Source organism: Cibotium barometz, chromosome 16 (genome assembly GCF_041138505.1).
Source record: "Cibotium barometz isolate CiBa-2024 chromosome 16, ASM4113850v1, whole genome shotgun sequence".
Lineage (NCBI taxonomy): Eukaryota > Viridiplantae > Streptophyta > Polypodiopsida > Cyatheales > Cibotiaceae > Cibotium > Cibotium barometz.
Window position 1 is genome coordinate 24,452,024 of NC_141061.1, and position 14,659 is coordinate 24,466,682.

At 45.6% G+C, this 14,659-nt stretch overlaps 1 protein-coding gene across 2 annotated transcripts in view; it reads left to right on the forward strand.

Annotated features, from left to right (window-relative positions):
* LOC147630477 (chaperone protein dnaJ A7A, chloroplastic-like) overlaps positions 1-14,659 on the forward strand; it is a 41,735-nt gene that overhangs the window by 10,063 nt on the left and 17,013 nt on the right. Inside the window, exon 3 of one of the 2 annotated variants that reach the window (XM_086810355.1) lies at positions 10,121-10,262. In XM_086810355.1, the coding sequence (XP_086666481.1) occupies positions 10,121-10,262 (142 nt within the window). The remainder of the gene's footprint in view (positions 1-10,120; positions 10,263-14,659) is intronic. The other variant, XM_086810356.1, reaches the window with a different exon arrangement.

Genomic DNA, 14,659 nt, shown 5'->3' on the forward strand with positions numbered 1-14,659 from the left:
TCATTTTTATGCAGAGAATCCATCTCTGACTTCATGGCACGCTCCCATAGAGCTTTGTCTGCCCTCTGTAAAGCCTCCTTGTAACATGAGGGCTCCCCACAGTCAGTGAGCATCAAGTAGTCAACCCCTGGAACAAACCTGTCAGGGGCTCTGGAGGGTCTAGTGGACCTCCGTACCCAATGACCATCATTTGCAGGTTGCTGTCCAGCCTGCATATCACCCATTGGTGGCTCCTGTTCCATGCCATAAGGCTGAAATATCATGCCCGGTATCTCCTCCAACTGTGGTATATCCATAGGGATATCTTCTGCAATATCTGGCTGTCCATTTGGACCATTTTCAGCACCGTTTACGGCTGGTTTTCCTGCTGTAATGGCTGATTTACAGCCCTTTGTTGTTGTCCATGATGTCCATCATCATCAAAGATGACTCTGCCAGGCTCCTGTTGCCTTGCAGGCTCCTTATACATGCATGTTTCATCAAAAATGACATCATTGCTGCGTATGATCTTTCTATTCATGGGATCCCAAAGTCTATACCCCATTTCACCTCTGTCACCATATCCTAGGAATATGCATTTGTGAGACTTAGGATCAAGTTTGGTGCGCATTTCCCTGCGTATGTGCACGTACGCAACGCAACCAAACACTCTCAAGTGCTTGTATGACGGAGGCTTCCCTGTCCATACTTCTTCTGGCACTTTCCCACCAAGCCTCGTGTTAGGTGACCTATTTATAAGGTGAACGGCTGTCATAACAGCTTCAGCCCAAAAACCATGAGGTAATGCAGCATGTGACAACATAGAACGGACCTTCTCCTGTATGGTCCTGTTCATCCTCTCTGCTGTCCCGTTTTGTGGAGGATCATAAGGAGTAGAGAGCTCCCTCTTGATGCCTTTAGCATCACAAAAGTCCTGAAACTGTTTGGACATATACTCTCCACCATTGTCGGAACGCAAAGCCTTCAGTGTTTTGCCAGTTTGATTCTCAACAAGAGCAACAAACTTCTCAAACACTGAGAATGTATCACTCTTCAAACGAAGAGGATAAACCCACACCTTGCGTGTGGCATCATCTATAAAAGACACAAAGTATTTTGCCCCTCCCAAAGAAAGCTGAGGCATCTCACATACATCTGTATGCACAAGCTCTAACTGAGCATCTTTCTGTCTAAGAGCTTTCTTGTGGGGGCACTGTAGTTGCCTACCATATATACAATGCTCACAAAACTGAAAACTTGAAAACTTTAGAGAAGGCAAGTAACCCAAACGAGACAATTGCTCCATTCCCTTGACACTCATGTGTCCCAACCGGCTATGCCACATAGAAATTTCCGGCAGCTCGGTTGCATTTACATTAGCATGGTGACAAACACGTGCATGCATAAAGTAAAGAGTGTCCACCTTAGAGCCTTTGGCAACAACCAGTGAGCCCTTACTAATCTTCCACTTTCCACTACCAAATGTGGTAACATAATCAGCATCATCAAGCTGTCCAGTAGAAAGCAGATTCTTCTTGATCTCAGGCACATGCCTGACATCATGGAGCATAAGCTGTGAGCCATCTGAAAATACAAGCCTTACATCACCTCTGCCAAGAATCTTGCATGCATGGTTATCACCCAAATAAACCACTCCTTCATTGCCAGCAGTGTACCTGACAAACAAGTCTCTGCAACCTGTGACATGAAAGGAGGCACCTGAATCAATGATCCATGAGTGCATACCATGACCACCTGTAAGAAGTGAATGGGCATCAAGTGAAGACGTAAAGAGGACCTCATCCTCACTGCCACCTGCATGTGACACATTGATTTCTTCAATCTTGACTCCACTTTTGCCCTTTGGCTTTACATCTTTGGCTTCATCTTTCTCTTTGTCTTTGCCTTTTCCCTTTTCCTTTTGATCATTTTTCCATTTGTAGCATTGCTTTTTAATGTGTCCCTTCTTGCCACAATAATGGCATTCCAAATCCTTTTTGGAGCGAGACTTGCTCCTTCCCCTTTCTTGGCTTTTCCCCCTTTGCTGGGATCTCCCACGTGCATTCATTGCATTGGACTTTCCAACAGAGTTGTTTTTCCTGTTCATCTCTTCTTGAAGAAGAGCACCCTCAACATCTGCATATGACAGGATAGCATTCGAATTGCTAGTGGCTGTCCTGAATGTGTCCCAACTCTCTGGCAAAGTGCATAACAAAAAAGTGGCTTTGAACTCATCGTCCATTGCCAACTTTTGATTGATGACCTGGCTGACAATACCATTAAACTCATTTAGATGGGCTGTCAACATAGACGCCCCTTCCTTCATCTGAAGACCTATGAGTTTCTTCAACCAATACACTTTGCTTGAGGCACTTTGTTGGGCATACAAGTCCTGCAATCTCTGCCACATTCCCCAAGCTGTCTTCTCTTCACGAATGCTGAAAAGTAATGAGTCTGACACAGACAACATGATAGTAGATCTTGCCAGCTCATCCATATCTTCCCACTCTTCAGCAGTAAGAGAAGCGGGCATCACACCCCTTTCTTTGATAGGCTTGTGCTGCTTTTTCTGGAGTAACACATTGTAGCACTGGGTTTGCCAAATATCATAATTATGCGAGCCTTCAAGCTTCTTGATGTGAAGCAATGAAGAGCTCTCACCTGTGGTTGCCATAGCAATATGTAACCTTTAATGCCTGACTCCCTGCAAATGTGCAAACACTGCACCCAAGATGTGCAAACACTGCACCCAAAGCACACAAAGTGCTCACAAATGTTCTCCCAAGCTTTATCTCCCACTGCGGAAGCACAAATGCAACTTTTCTCCCACTTTTTGTGATGAAAACACCAAAATCTGGTTGCTGCAGATTTTGGACAGCACCTTAAATGTGCTCTTTTGCCCTTCCAAAGTACTGTACAGCAGTACCAAGTGCTGACCAATGATGTACCAAACCTGTACCGGCAAGTTCAGCAGCTGAAATTGAACCTTTTGGTCACTCAAAACAGTGTACAGCCATGCCAAAACATGCACAAAGCTGTGCCAAATCTGTACCAGCAGGTATAGTAGCAATAAATGCTCTTCTGGCTGTCCAAATGAGTGAAAATCAGACTTTTACAGTCCTGTACACTGCATACAACAGTCCCGAACAGAAATTGGGCAAAAGCCCCTTGACTGCAAGCTGATTTTTGAGGATTCAAGGCATAAATGTCTTGCCTGCTGCTTTGCCAAGCTCAACAAGCATGAAAACTTGAAAAGCCCCTTGATTTAAGATCAATTTCTGATCATACATGGTACATTGACGCACATGAAGGCATCCAGAGTGTTCACGATGCTTCCCCCTGGCCACATATACATCAAATACATGAAAGCCCCTTGATTTACAGGCACATTGAGTGCTTGTAAGGCATCAACACATTATCCACAGCATCAAATGCGATTGCCTGCATGCAAATCAACCAAATCGGCACAAAAGCCCCTTGATTTGCACTGCAATTTGCTGCAATTTTGCCCAAATGTGCGATTTTTCACATCATACAGCATGTATGAATGCTTAATTGCACAATTACATCAAAGGCCCCAAATTTTGACATCCAATTTCCTGCAAATTGATCCTGATTTGACCAATTTCCTGCAAATTTATCCTGATTGTGACCAATGTCACCCAATTTTGCCAATTTTGCTCAAAAATTGAGCAATTGGGCACCTGTACCTGCTCAATTGCTTGAATTGATAAGAAATTCCCAAAATATTGAAGGCAAATACCTCTGAAATTTCTGATTTTTCTGAGTTTCTTGACTTGCAGGCTGAGATAGAGGCGGTGGTGGCGGCGACTTCGGTGCTGGGTAGCTTCTGGAGCAGCTGGGCAGCCCCACCTGGCTGGGTAGCTATTGTTGGGCTGCGTGGGCTGTCGTGGGCAGCCACGTATGCTGGTTGGCCAGCCCCTTAGAGGTGGAATCGGCAGGCGACGGCAGGGAACGCAGCGGAGATCACGCGTGAGCAATGGTGGTGCCTTCAAGCGTACCCCTTCCACCTTCCGACTGTGAGATGCCTGTTCCGCCTGGCTGCTGCAGGCGTAAAGCCACGAGGTGTGCGTCACAAGTCTCGCTCTGCTGCCTTCGTTCACGCCCAGCCTGCGACCTTCCACGCTTACGGCTGCTGCCTTCGCCACTCGCCTAGGTGGCCAGCCGACTCCTTCACGTGTTCGTTCGACTCTGGTTTGACGCCTTGTAGCGCTACGAGTCTATTCGCCTCGTGGACCAGCCGACGACTAACGCTTAGCAGCCTTCGCTCACGCTTCGCCTGGCTGCTGACGTCTACACGCGACTTGGGCTGGGTTTTGTTTGCTTCGCCGTGCGCCTTCTACACGCCTGAAGTCGACTTCGCCTGATAGCTCTACGCTATCTTCTCCACCTTCGCCTGCGACTGGTCACAGAGTCGACCAGTAACCAACACTGCACATAGGCGACCAGAGACAAATTCTGAAGCAGCACACGCCTGTTCTCTGCAGCGACAAAACCCTAGAAAAAATAACCTGCTCTGATACCAGTTGATTGGGAGAAAACCAGAATTAGGGTTAGAGTTCATTCATGGGAGACATACACAGAGAAGCAAGGGAGAGAGAGAGAGAGAGAGTTGTGGGGATAAGTCAACTCATGAGGCATGAGTGTGTGACTCCCCTATCACACATGTATATTGCACTAGTACACATAGTGCACTTAGTACATTAAAAGTACTAAGTGTACTATGTACTATAACTTATGGGCTTGTACACACTATAAGGGTGGGCATAACGCCTTTACCCCAACAGGATCTTGTGTATAGAGAAGAGTTTACACGCCTATTTCTCTGTGTCTCTTGTGCTGTCTATTTTCTGCACTCTACTTGCTCTTGTGAACCCAAGTTTGGTTATCACTTCCGCTGCATATTTTGACATGGTATCAGAGCCCTGGGCTCGTGATAGATCTTGGGAGTTTTCTGAGCAAGAGGGGGATAGTTAGATGCATTTGTGCACTTAGAGATGATGGACTCCGACGCTTCATCGTCTTCGAGCGAGGAAGCAGTTGGCTTCACCGCAAAGGATACCCGGGAATGGATTCTTGTCAGTGGTGCTTCTAGGCACATGACTCCATCCCATGACTTCTTTTTGGATCTGAAACGGCAGTCAGGTCGCATCTTTATTGGCGACAACTCCACTATTCCCATACATAGTGAGGGCCGGATGGAGATTATTCCGGACGGCAAGGGGGGCAAGCATGCCTCCCGTGTTCTTTATGTCCTTGCTTTGGGTTTTCATCTTTTGTCAGTGCATGAAGTATGCAAGACTGGCTTTCGGGTGGAATTTGAGGAGCATTCAGTTGCTCTACGGGACCGTGAGACTAGCCAGGTTGTTTGGGAAGGCGGTGTGGAGAATGGTATCTACAAGCTCTCTGCACTCTCCTCATTGACAGGTTCTCAGGTCGGAGATTTGTAGCACTTTCGTTTTGGCCACTTAAATGTGGATGCACTTCGGCGAGCTTTCCGAGACCAGATGGTGGTTGGCTTGCCAGATGTTGGCAGTAGGCAAGGGCGTTGCAGTTCCTGCATACGTGGTAAGCAGCACAGGGAATCCTTTCCGAAGCAGGCTTCCAGGCGGGCTTCGAAACCATTGGAGTTGATTCACACTGACTTGTGTGGACCTCAGCAGACACCATCTTTGGGAGGATCTCTCTACTTTATGTTTGTTGATGATTGTACGAGATTCACGTGGGTCTACTTTCTTTCCAAGAAGGACCAAGCTTTTGCACGGTTGAAGGGTTGGCACGTGATGGTGGAGAAAGAGTCTGGATTTTAGGTAAAGACTCTCAGGGCTGACAAAGGAGGTGAATTCTCCTCGACTGTATTTCTCAGATTTTGTGCAGATCATGGCATCAAAAGGGAACTGGCCAATACAGGATCGCCTTTGGAGAATGGAGTCGTAGAACGCAAGAACAGGAGTGTGGTGGAGATGGCGAGGACCATGCTGGAGCATCGTGATCTTCCTCGTCCACTTTGGGGAGAGGCTGTGGCAACGACTGTCCATACTCTCAACCGATCTCCAATGACTTCAGTACCCCATATGACTCCATTTGAGGCATACTTTGGCAGGAAACCTGAAGTCTCACACTTCCGTGTTTTTGGGAGTGATGCGTATGTACAGATTCCGAAGAGGCAGAGGGAGAAGCTAGACTCCAAGTCCCGCAAGCTTGTATTTGTGGAGTATAATTCTCTTTCCAAGGGATACAGATTGTATGATCTAGACAGGAACGAGATTGTTGTGAGGCGGGATGTGGTCTTTGACGAGCATGTTCCAGTATCCACTGTCGAAGAGCCGCCACTTCTTGGAGATGAGTAGAGCCCTCGCGACCTGTGTTCGAGTACCTAGGTGGTTGTTAGACACCCTTCGGGAGTCAGGTGTCACGGAGTTACCCTCCGAGTGGACCATAGAGGACGGCCATCGAAGATTACACAGAGTCCGAGATAAAAGCAATACAACGGAGCTTTTTTAGGTAAACTATGCTTTGATGTCTCGTATTATGCGGGACAAAGAGCCCACTTCCGTCAAGGAAGCCCTTTCACAGGATACTTGGAGGAAAGCCATGCATATGGAACTTGATGCCATCGAGAAGAACAACACATGGGAGTTAGTACCGAGGCCGTCGAAACGGTCAGTCATTGGTGTCAAATGGGTCTTTAAGACCAAATATACGTCTGATGGGTTGGTGGACAAACACAAAGTCAGACTTGTGGCTAAAGATTATGCTCAGCGGCCAGGCATCGACTACGAGGATACCTTTGCACCGACAGCACGGATGTCCACGATTCGGACCGTTCTTACCCTTGCTTCTTCTCAGAGGTGGCCCGTGTATCAAATGGATGTAAAATCTGCGTTCCTTAATGGTGACCTGCAGGAGGAGGTGTATGTTGCGCAGCCTCCAGGCTTTATTGTTCCAGGATCTGAAGGGATGGTTTACTGGTTACGTAAGGCCTTGTATGGTCTTAAGCAGGCTCCCAGGGCTTGGAATTAGAAGATTGATTCCTTCTTTGTTCGGATTGGATTTCAGAGATCGGTTGCATATCCAAACCTGTATCTCTTTCGAGAACGCGGCATGATCACGATTATCATCCTTTATGTGGATGATCTCATTCTCACTGGTGGTCATGTGGAGCACATTGGAGTGACGAAGGCTGCCTTGTCAAAGGAGTTTGAGATGACCGACTTAGGCTTACTCCACTTCTTTTTGGGATTGGAGATCTGGCAGACCCAGAGGGGGTTTTTCTTCTTTTAGCAGCGGTATGTTCATGAGTTGCTTGAGGCCTTTGGGATGGAGAACTACAAGCCTATTACTTCGCCGATGGACCCGAACACAAAGTTAACCGTTACTGATCCTTGTGAGCCAGTTGATGCCTCGCAGCACCGGAAGTTGGTTGGTTCATTGATCTGGTTGTTGAACACCAGATTGGACTTGAGCTTCTCCGTGGGGCTGTTGAGCTCTTTCATGCAGACGCCATTGAAGTCTCATTGGGACGCAGGATTGCGGATCTTGCGGTATCTGCAGAGTACGAAGGATCTAGGACTCTTTTACACAGGAGGGGATGGAGTCAGACTCCAAGGTTGGAGTGACTCAGATGGGGGAGGAGATCCAGACACGAGGAGATCTACTTCAGGATACAGTTTTACCCTCGGCTCAGGAGCAGTTTCTTGGAGCAGCAAGAGGCAGCCAACTATTGCCCTCTCTTCGACAGAGGCAGAGTACCGGGCTGCTTGTGGTGCTGCTTGCGAGGTTGTGTGGCTGCGGAGGCTGTTAGGCAAGATTGGGTTTCCACACAGAAGGAGCCCACAGTCATCCAGTGCGATAACCATAGTTGTATAGCTAGTACTCGGAACCCGGTCTTCCATGCACGGACCAAGCACATAGAGATACAGTATCACTTTGTACGTGAGAAGATCTTGGCTGGTGACATCTTGCTACTTTATTGTTCGACGGAGGACAATGCGGCGGACCTCTTCACGAAGTCTCTACCTCAGGCTACGCTCAGGCGGCACTCCAGCTCCTTTGGGTTGATTGCACAGCCAGGAGCTGAGAGGGGGTGTTAGAAGTCATCTCCTGTCTTAAACAGACACCAGGGCCTCTGTTGTGGGTGTGCCCGCCCTGTATAGGTGTTTTATCATTTTTCCTCACTCCCCGTATTTTTTCCCCATTTTTCCATGGTGTGGATGGATGCCACATGTTGGCAGGAGCCCATGGTGCTGGCCGACTGCACCTCATGTGCTCCTGGTGGCTGGCCGACTACCTATGCTGCAGTCGTGGAGGCTTTTATGCCGGCCGACCTGGTTTTATACAGTCGTGGAGATATTGTGCTGGCCGACCTGCTTTATGCAGTCGTGGAGAGCCTCTAGCGCTGGCCGACTGCATCCATGGGGCATATAAATAGGCCCCATGCTCCTCACCATTGTATCATTCAGTTTTGTGCGGGATCTTGTGTATAGAGAAGAGTTTGCACGCCTATTTCTTTGTGTCTCTTGTGCTGTCTATTTTCTGCACTCTACTTGCTCTTGTGAACCCAAGTTTGGTTATCATTTCCGCTGCATATTTTGACAAACATTTCATGGCTTAAACCTCTAGACTCTAAGTTGCAGATACAATCACTTGGATTTAGCAAGGCAATGTGGGTAATTGGGAAAATTAGGGAGAAAATGTGAAAAATTGGAGAAATACTAGACGGGAAAATTTATTGAAATTTAGAGAAAAGAAGAAGACAAAAGAGAAAAGGAAGAAGGAAATGAGAAAAGAAAAGAGGAGCTACAAAGGAAGAGAAGAGGAACAAGGAAAAAGAGGAAGAAGAAAAGAGGAGAAAGATGGACTATGGCACGTCACACGCTACAACTGGGCTGCATATTAGGGGCTGTCCAGACTGAAACAAGGCAAAAGCAGGCAAAAGATGGACTATGGCACGTCACACGCTGCAACTGGGCTGCATATTAGGGGCTGTCCAGACTGAAACAAGGCAAAAGTAGGCAATCGAAATTGCTGAATGGAAAAGGACACAATGTAACCTTCAAAAATTGTAGTGATTTTTTTTTTTGGGGAGGTTTTGTGAGGTTTCAGAAATGTTTTAGGGCAGAACTAATTCACAGTTTTCGAACCCACAAATGCATTCTTTGGTTTCCATGCTTATGTATGAAACAAGAGCTTCTAGCGCCAAGCAAAATGTGGATGTGTCAAGATTAAGGTCATGGATAGAGACTACTTTTTTTTCTGAAGGAGGTTGATTGTCCCTGTTAGAGCTTATGTTTCTGATGCCAAAGAGCCAATGCAGTTGTAGAACAAGATTTATATTAGATTCAAATCTAATAAAGCTGCACTTGAGCCTTAAGTTGAAACCCAGTAGAAGTTCTTCTAGTAGCAAGGAGATTTCAAATGAAAGAACGTAGTTATCATTATGGCTTGGTGATGGGAGAGAAGGTGATGGTATTCCTTCATCATAGGAGTTAAGCAGGACTGATAGCTCTTCTAGTGATTGTCAAGGTGAGCTTTGTGTCAACACCTTTAATGCCATATAGTTTGACATATGCTTTCCTTGATCCGTTGGTAGCCTTGGCCACTCACATGTAACACAATGGCAATGATCACCCAATTAAAGAAATCATGGTTTGCAGCTATGAAAAGAGACCTTGGAAGAGGACTCTCCTTCCTTTCATGTGAAGCTAGACCTAATTCTTTTTCTTGTACTAATGGCAAGGATGGGCGTGAGTCATAGTCATAGGAAACGGCCGTTTCAGTCCCTAGAAACGCGTTTCTTCGTTTCAGGACCCCATTCGTTTCCATGGCCGTTTCCAGTTTCCCAAGTGATTGTGTCACAGGAAATGGCTGTTTCCACCCCTAAAAACTCGTTTCCCCGTTGCCATTCCTCGAATGTTTCCATTCCCGTTTCTCATTTTTGGTGACTATGGTGTGAGTTCTTGTGTGGATTTATAACTGTTAGACAAAAAGCTTGAACATTTGGTTTCATAGTTCTAGATTGCCATGACTAGTGCTTTGTGCTGGTCGTCTTGTTATTTACAGTACATGCATTTTGGTATAGTTTCAGACCTTAGCTTTGTGAGTTGTTTTAATTGAGCAGCAGCAGGCCAAAAGAGAGAATCATAAGCTCATCCTCTGGAGACTTCCTGGGATCTCAGTCATTGAAGTTATTTTTATTTGCTTCTCATCGTCGTCAGAGAAATCAAGGCCGCAATTTTAGGCTCAATGTCAAGGCTGTCACAGTAAGTGTCTTACTCGTTTCTCATGTTATTATATTCTACTAATTTCTCACTTAGTTATCTGTTTGATGTCTCACAATCATTTAACAAATGAATAAACATGTAAGCATATTAACAAGAAACAACTGTTTTCTAACCAAAGTTGTTTCTCTCCATTTTCATTTCTTGTTTCATAATTTCCTTGTGTTATGTTTCCGACTATTTTTTCTCACTATCTCCTCCAAATTATAATCCACAGGAAGGCTATTTTCTATTCAGTTTTCCTCATTTCCCCTTTTAAGTTTTCCAAATGTACTGTACAGCTAAACTAGATAACGTTCAAGGCCTTTTCCTAGTTCTTCTTTTTGCCTAGTTCTAGGTAGTTTCAGTTGCCTATACATCAACCGTTCTGGCTCCCATCCCATGTAACTTTGACCATAAACAATGAAGCACAACAGCATAATGGAAAAATGCTTCAATTTGTAATCTTTTTTTCCCTGCTTTAGTTGAGGCTTGTAGAGCTCTAACGCTATCTTGTAAAACTCTCAACGAGTGATTAGTGATCTTTTAGAAAAGGCACAAGGGAGAGGGAGCTAGGGGCAGCATTGTAGTACCATGACATCTGTTTTTACTGAATTAAGCCAGTAGATTGCATACATATGTGAGGGCGGAACTTGGATGCTACCTAGTCATCATTTCCACATGCTTTTACTGCAAGAGGTCATTACTAGAGGTGAAAGTGAAAAAGGTGATGTGATGAGTTGTTTATCAAAGCGTGTTGTGTGAACTCTATGTAGTCAAGGCTCTTTTATGTATGAACCTTTGTAAAGGCCTTCTGTAGGGAAGATACCTGAATGGCACCTATGATCTACCTTTGGTCCTTGATTTTTAGTCCATGAACAACGTTAGCATCTCAAGTATCTTTTGTATGTAAGGCGTGTCAGGTGCGCGCCCGTGCCACTGTGCATTAGCAGTCTTAATCCCTGATTAGTCAGCATTCAAGTCAGTATCAGAAGCATCAGTAGGAAAGCATCCGAATCATCATCTTCATCATCATTGTAAGCATCAGCATCAAGACCATCAGCATCATGATCGGATTCAGCAGCATAAACACCATCATCAGCATAGTCATCATGGACATGGGGTTGGGAACCCTGTTGGCAGCCAACAGGGGAGTTTCAGCCTTCTGCCGGCAGCCTATGGGGGACTCAGTGGCCTGTCAGCAGCAGCACTATGGGGCCAGCAGGTGTTGGGCATCATGTGGAGCCAAGCGAAGCATTAATGCAGAATATTCTTGTTTATTTGTCCAAGACAAACAGGCCGACAGGCTGGCTGCTGGCCGACTGCATCCTCAGCATATTACATAAGCATGACATCATTTTCAGCATAAGTCAGGTCATTAGTTGAGCATTCCATCATCCAGCCCACAGCAGAAATATGTAGAAGGGACCTAGGTCACTCCTATGGGGCTGACCATAGCCCTAAATCATGTACAGCAGTCGGTTACCTTTTGTACCATAGTAATACAAGAAAACTTGGCACCTTATACTCTCTCTTCTTCTCTCTTTTCTGTCTTATCTCATGTTAATTAGCATCAATGTTTTTAATCATGCTTAGGACTGTGGATCAGGATAGCAAGGCTTCCGTGCATGCAACATTGGTATCAGAGCGTTCAGGCTCAGCCTAGTAAGCTATGTCCCAAGGAAGGTACATAGCTCCGCATGATTAGTTGCGGTAGGTGACCCGCCACCCTTTCAAGGTTAAGGGAAAGAAGGCATGGGGACAACATTGAACAGATGCTCAGTTCTTCATCAAAGACTTGGAAGTGGAGATCAGGAGTGAAGGTGTTCAGACCAAAAATATCAGTTAGTTGAAGTCAAAAGTCAGTAGAAGTGAAAGTCAATAAGTAGTAGCAGTTCAAGGTCAAGTCCAGGGAGGAAGGTTTACAGAGTGTCCATCTCGTGATCAAGTTTAGTAGAAGGGAATGTCACATGCACGCCTGTGCCATGGTGGCTAATCTTCGGCATGAACTGGCTTAATCCTTGATTAGTGCAGCAACATCATCATTAATATCAGAAGTAGCCAAGCATTAGAACCGTTAAGCAGCATCTTCATTAGCACTACCATCACTGTCAGTAGGAGAACCATTAGCATCAGCATCATCAGATTCAGCAGCATAATCACCGTAGCACATGGAGGTGAAGGGCCTTCGTTGGCTGGCTGTAGACAAACGATGAATTGGGGGAAAGGGAGTCAGCCCTTATATATTCCCCCAGAGTGTTGGTCAGCCATCTGTAGTAGGCCGATGCCTATAAATACCAAAAAATGGTAGAAAAATGCTGAATAATCTCTACTAAAATATGCCAATGCAGGGCCTCATAAATGGCCAATACACACATGAAGAAAAAGGTGATGTAGACCCTTTGGAGATGATATAATCCAACAATGAGCCCACCCAAAAGCCACACAACTTATGCCACTTGATCTGTGCTTTGGATGCACGGTAGAAGATCTCAATCGCCTCTACGAATCACTGGAGGTTCCCCTCGTCCCTTGACAGGTATGCTGCTATGTCATCAGCGAACTCGAAATCAAGGAGCTCATCCCCCACGTGGATGGAAAGACGCAATCCTTGGAGTATGGTCTCCTAGGCGTAGAGAAAACTACTCATAGCCTCAACGACAAATATGAAGAGATAAGATGCTAGAGGGTAGCCTTGCCAGACCGAGCGAGAGGGTGGAAATCTGTCGCCTCTAGCTTCTTGAATAAGAACTCGGTTGTGTGAAGTCAAATACACCTTGGACCCACTCCTTCGGAAAACCCATCCTACACATCGTTCCCTCCAGAAAGCTCCCATCTACTCTCATAGGCTTTCTTGAAATCTAAAAGGAGATCAGTCAAATCCTGTTGGTCCATCTTGGCCGAACCGGTCGCCTCCTAGAAGGTGAAGATGTTGTCCAGGATGCTTTGATCTTGAATGAAATTGGTATGTGTGCCATGAATCAAGTTGGTGAGGAATGGTTGTAGTCTCCGGCTAATGGCCTTGGCCATAATTTTGTAGGCGGTTCTTAGGAGGGTGTGACCATTTGGTCACCCAATCGGTCCACTTGTATTTTCTCATTATGTATGTACATTGGATTGACGTCCATGGCAATTGCATATGCCGGGGATTGATGCCACTCATGTGATTCTGTGGACTTGGCTTTCCGTTGGGACTTGTGCCTGTGTGTACATGGTTGGAAATGCTTGGAGGATTGTTCCATTGCGTCTGGTACCTTGTGTACTTGCTTGGAGCACGTCTATTTTGGTATAGTTTCATGAACGGGGATTATCCATACCAATGTTGTATTGCATAGCATCTTTATTTGCTTGCTTGCAATTGAAATTGCATGCTATTTTCATGCTTGCTTGACCAATGTGTAGTTTCGGGTAAGGGGACGCTTGTCCATGAACCGTGCGTGTAAATGTCTGCTAACATGGTTATGTGGCATGTGACAGGTGGTTAAGTATGGTCATAAACCTAGCTTTAGGAATTAGCACTAATTTATAAGTGAGTGTGTACACACTTCATTAAGTTTTTGGGCGACCAAAACTCACTTATAAATTATGACCAACCTTGTGTTTGCACACACCGACGTCTCGAGGTGGACAAACCCAATGCCCACCGCCCAGACCTTATCCCCTTTGTACAAAGGGAACAACCAGCCATGTGTCCGCTCTAGCTTGCACCACAAGGCACTTGTCCTCTCTACTTGACACCTAGAGTGGACAATTCACTATTTGTTTCTTCCCTCTGTCTCTAGAAGTAGGCGCCCCCTTCATGAGGCTTCTTTGGCTGTATTTTTTGCACTTTCTTCTTCCCAACTTCATATCCAAGCTTGCTAGTGTGTTTTTCAAGCTTCCAAGAGTGTTTCTAGGTGGTGTACACTCTTCCATACTCCCAATGACTGAAATTCAGCAAAACAGCTCTTATTTTTCTTGTAATTACTGAAAACCCTAATTTCAGCCCTCCTTTCTCAAGTTGAACCAAAGGGGAAGATTTCTTAGGGTTCCTTTCATCCTCTTGAAGACTTTTGTCGCGAAGGATCGCAACAAATCGAAGATTTCAACTCTCCAAACGCTTCCATATCGAAGACTTCTGTTGTCATCGACTTTACTTGCAATTGGTAAGATTTGATGCTTAAATATGGAAGCAAGTAGTAGGAGGGACTCGGGAGGAACCGGACTCCATGATTACATACCTTGTGTAGTGTTCTCTTGTCCTACGTGCTCTCTTGCAGATTATTGCTACCATGTGTTTGTGGGACAATAGAGAGCAGATGGTAGGGAACATGGGCACTTGAGAGGGTAGTGCGAGTTGCAAGTCTACATCGACAACCACATTGTTTGCAATACTGTATTCATATGCATTGGTATGAAAA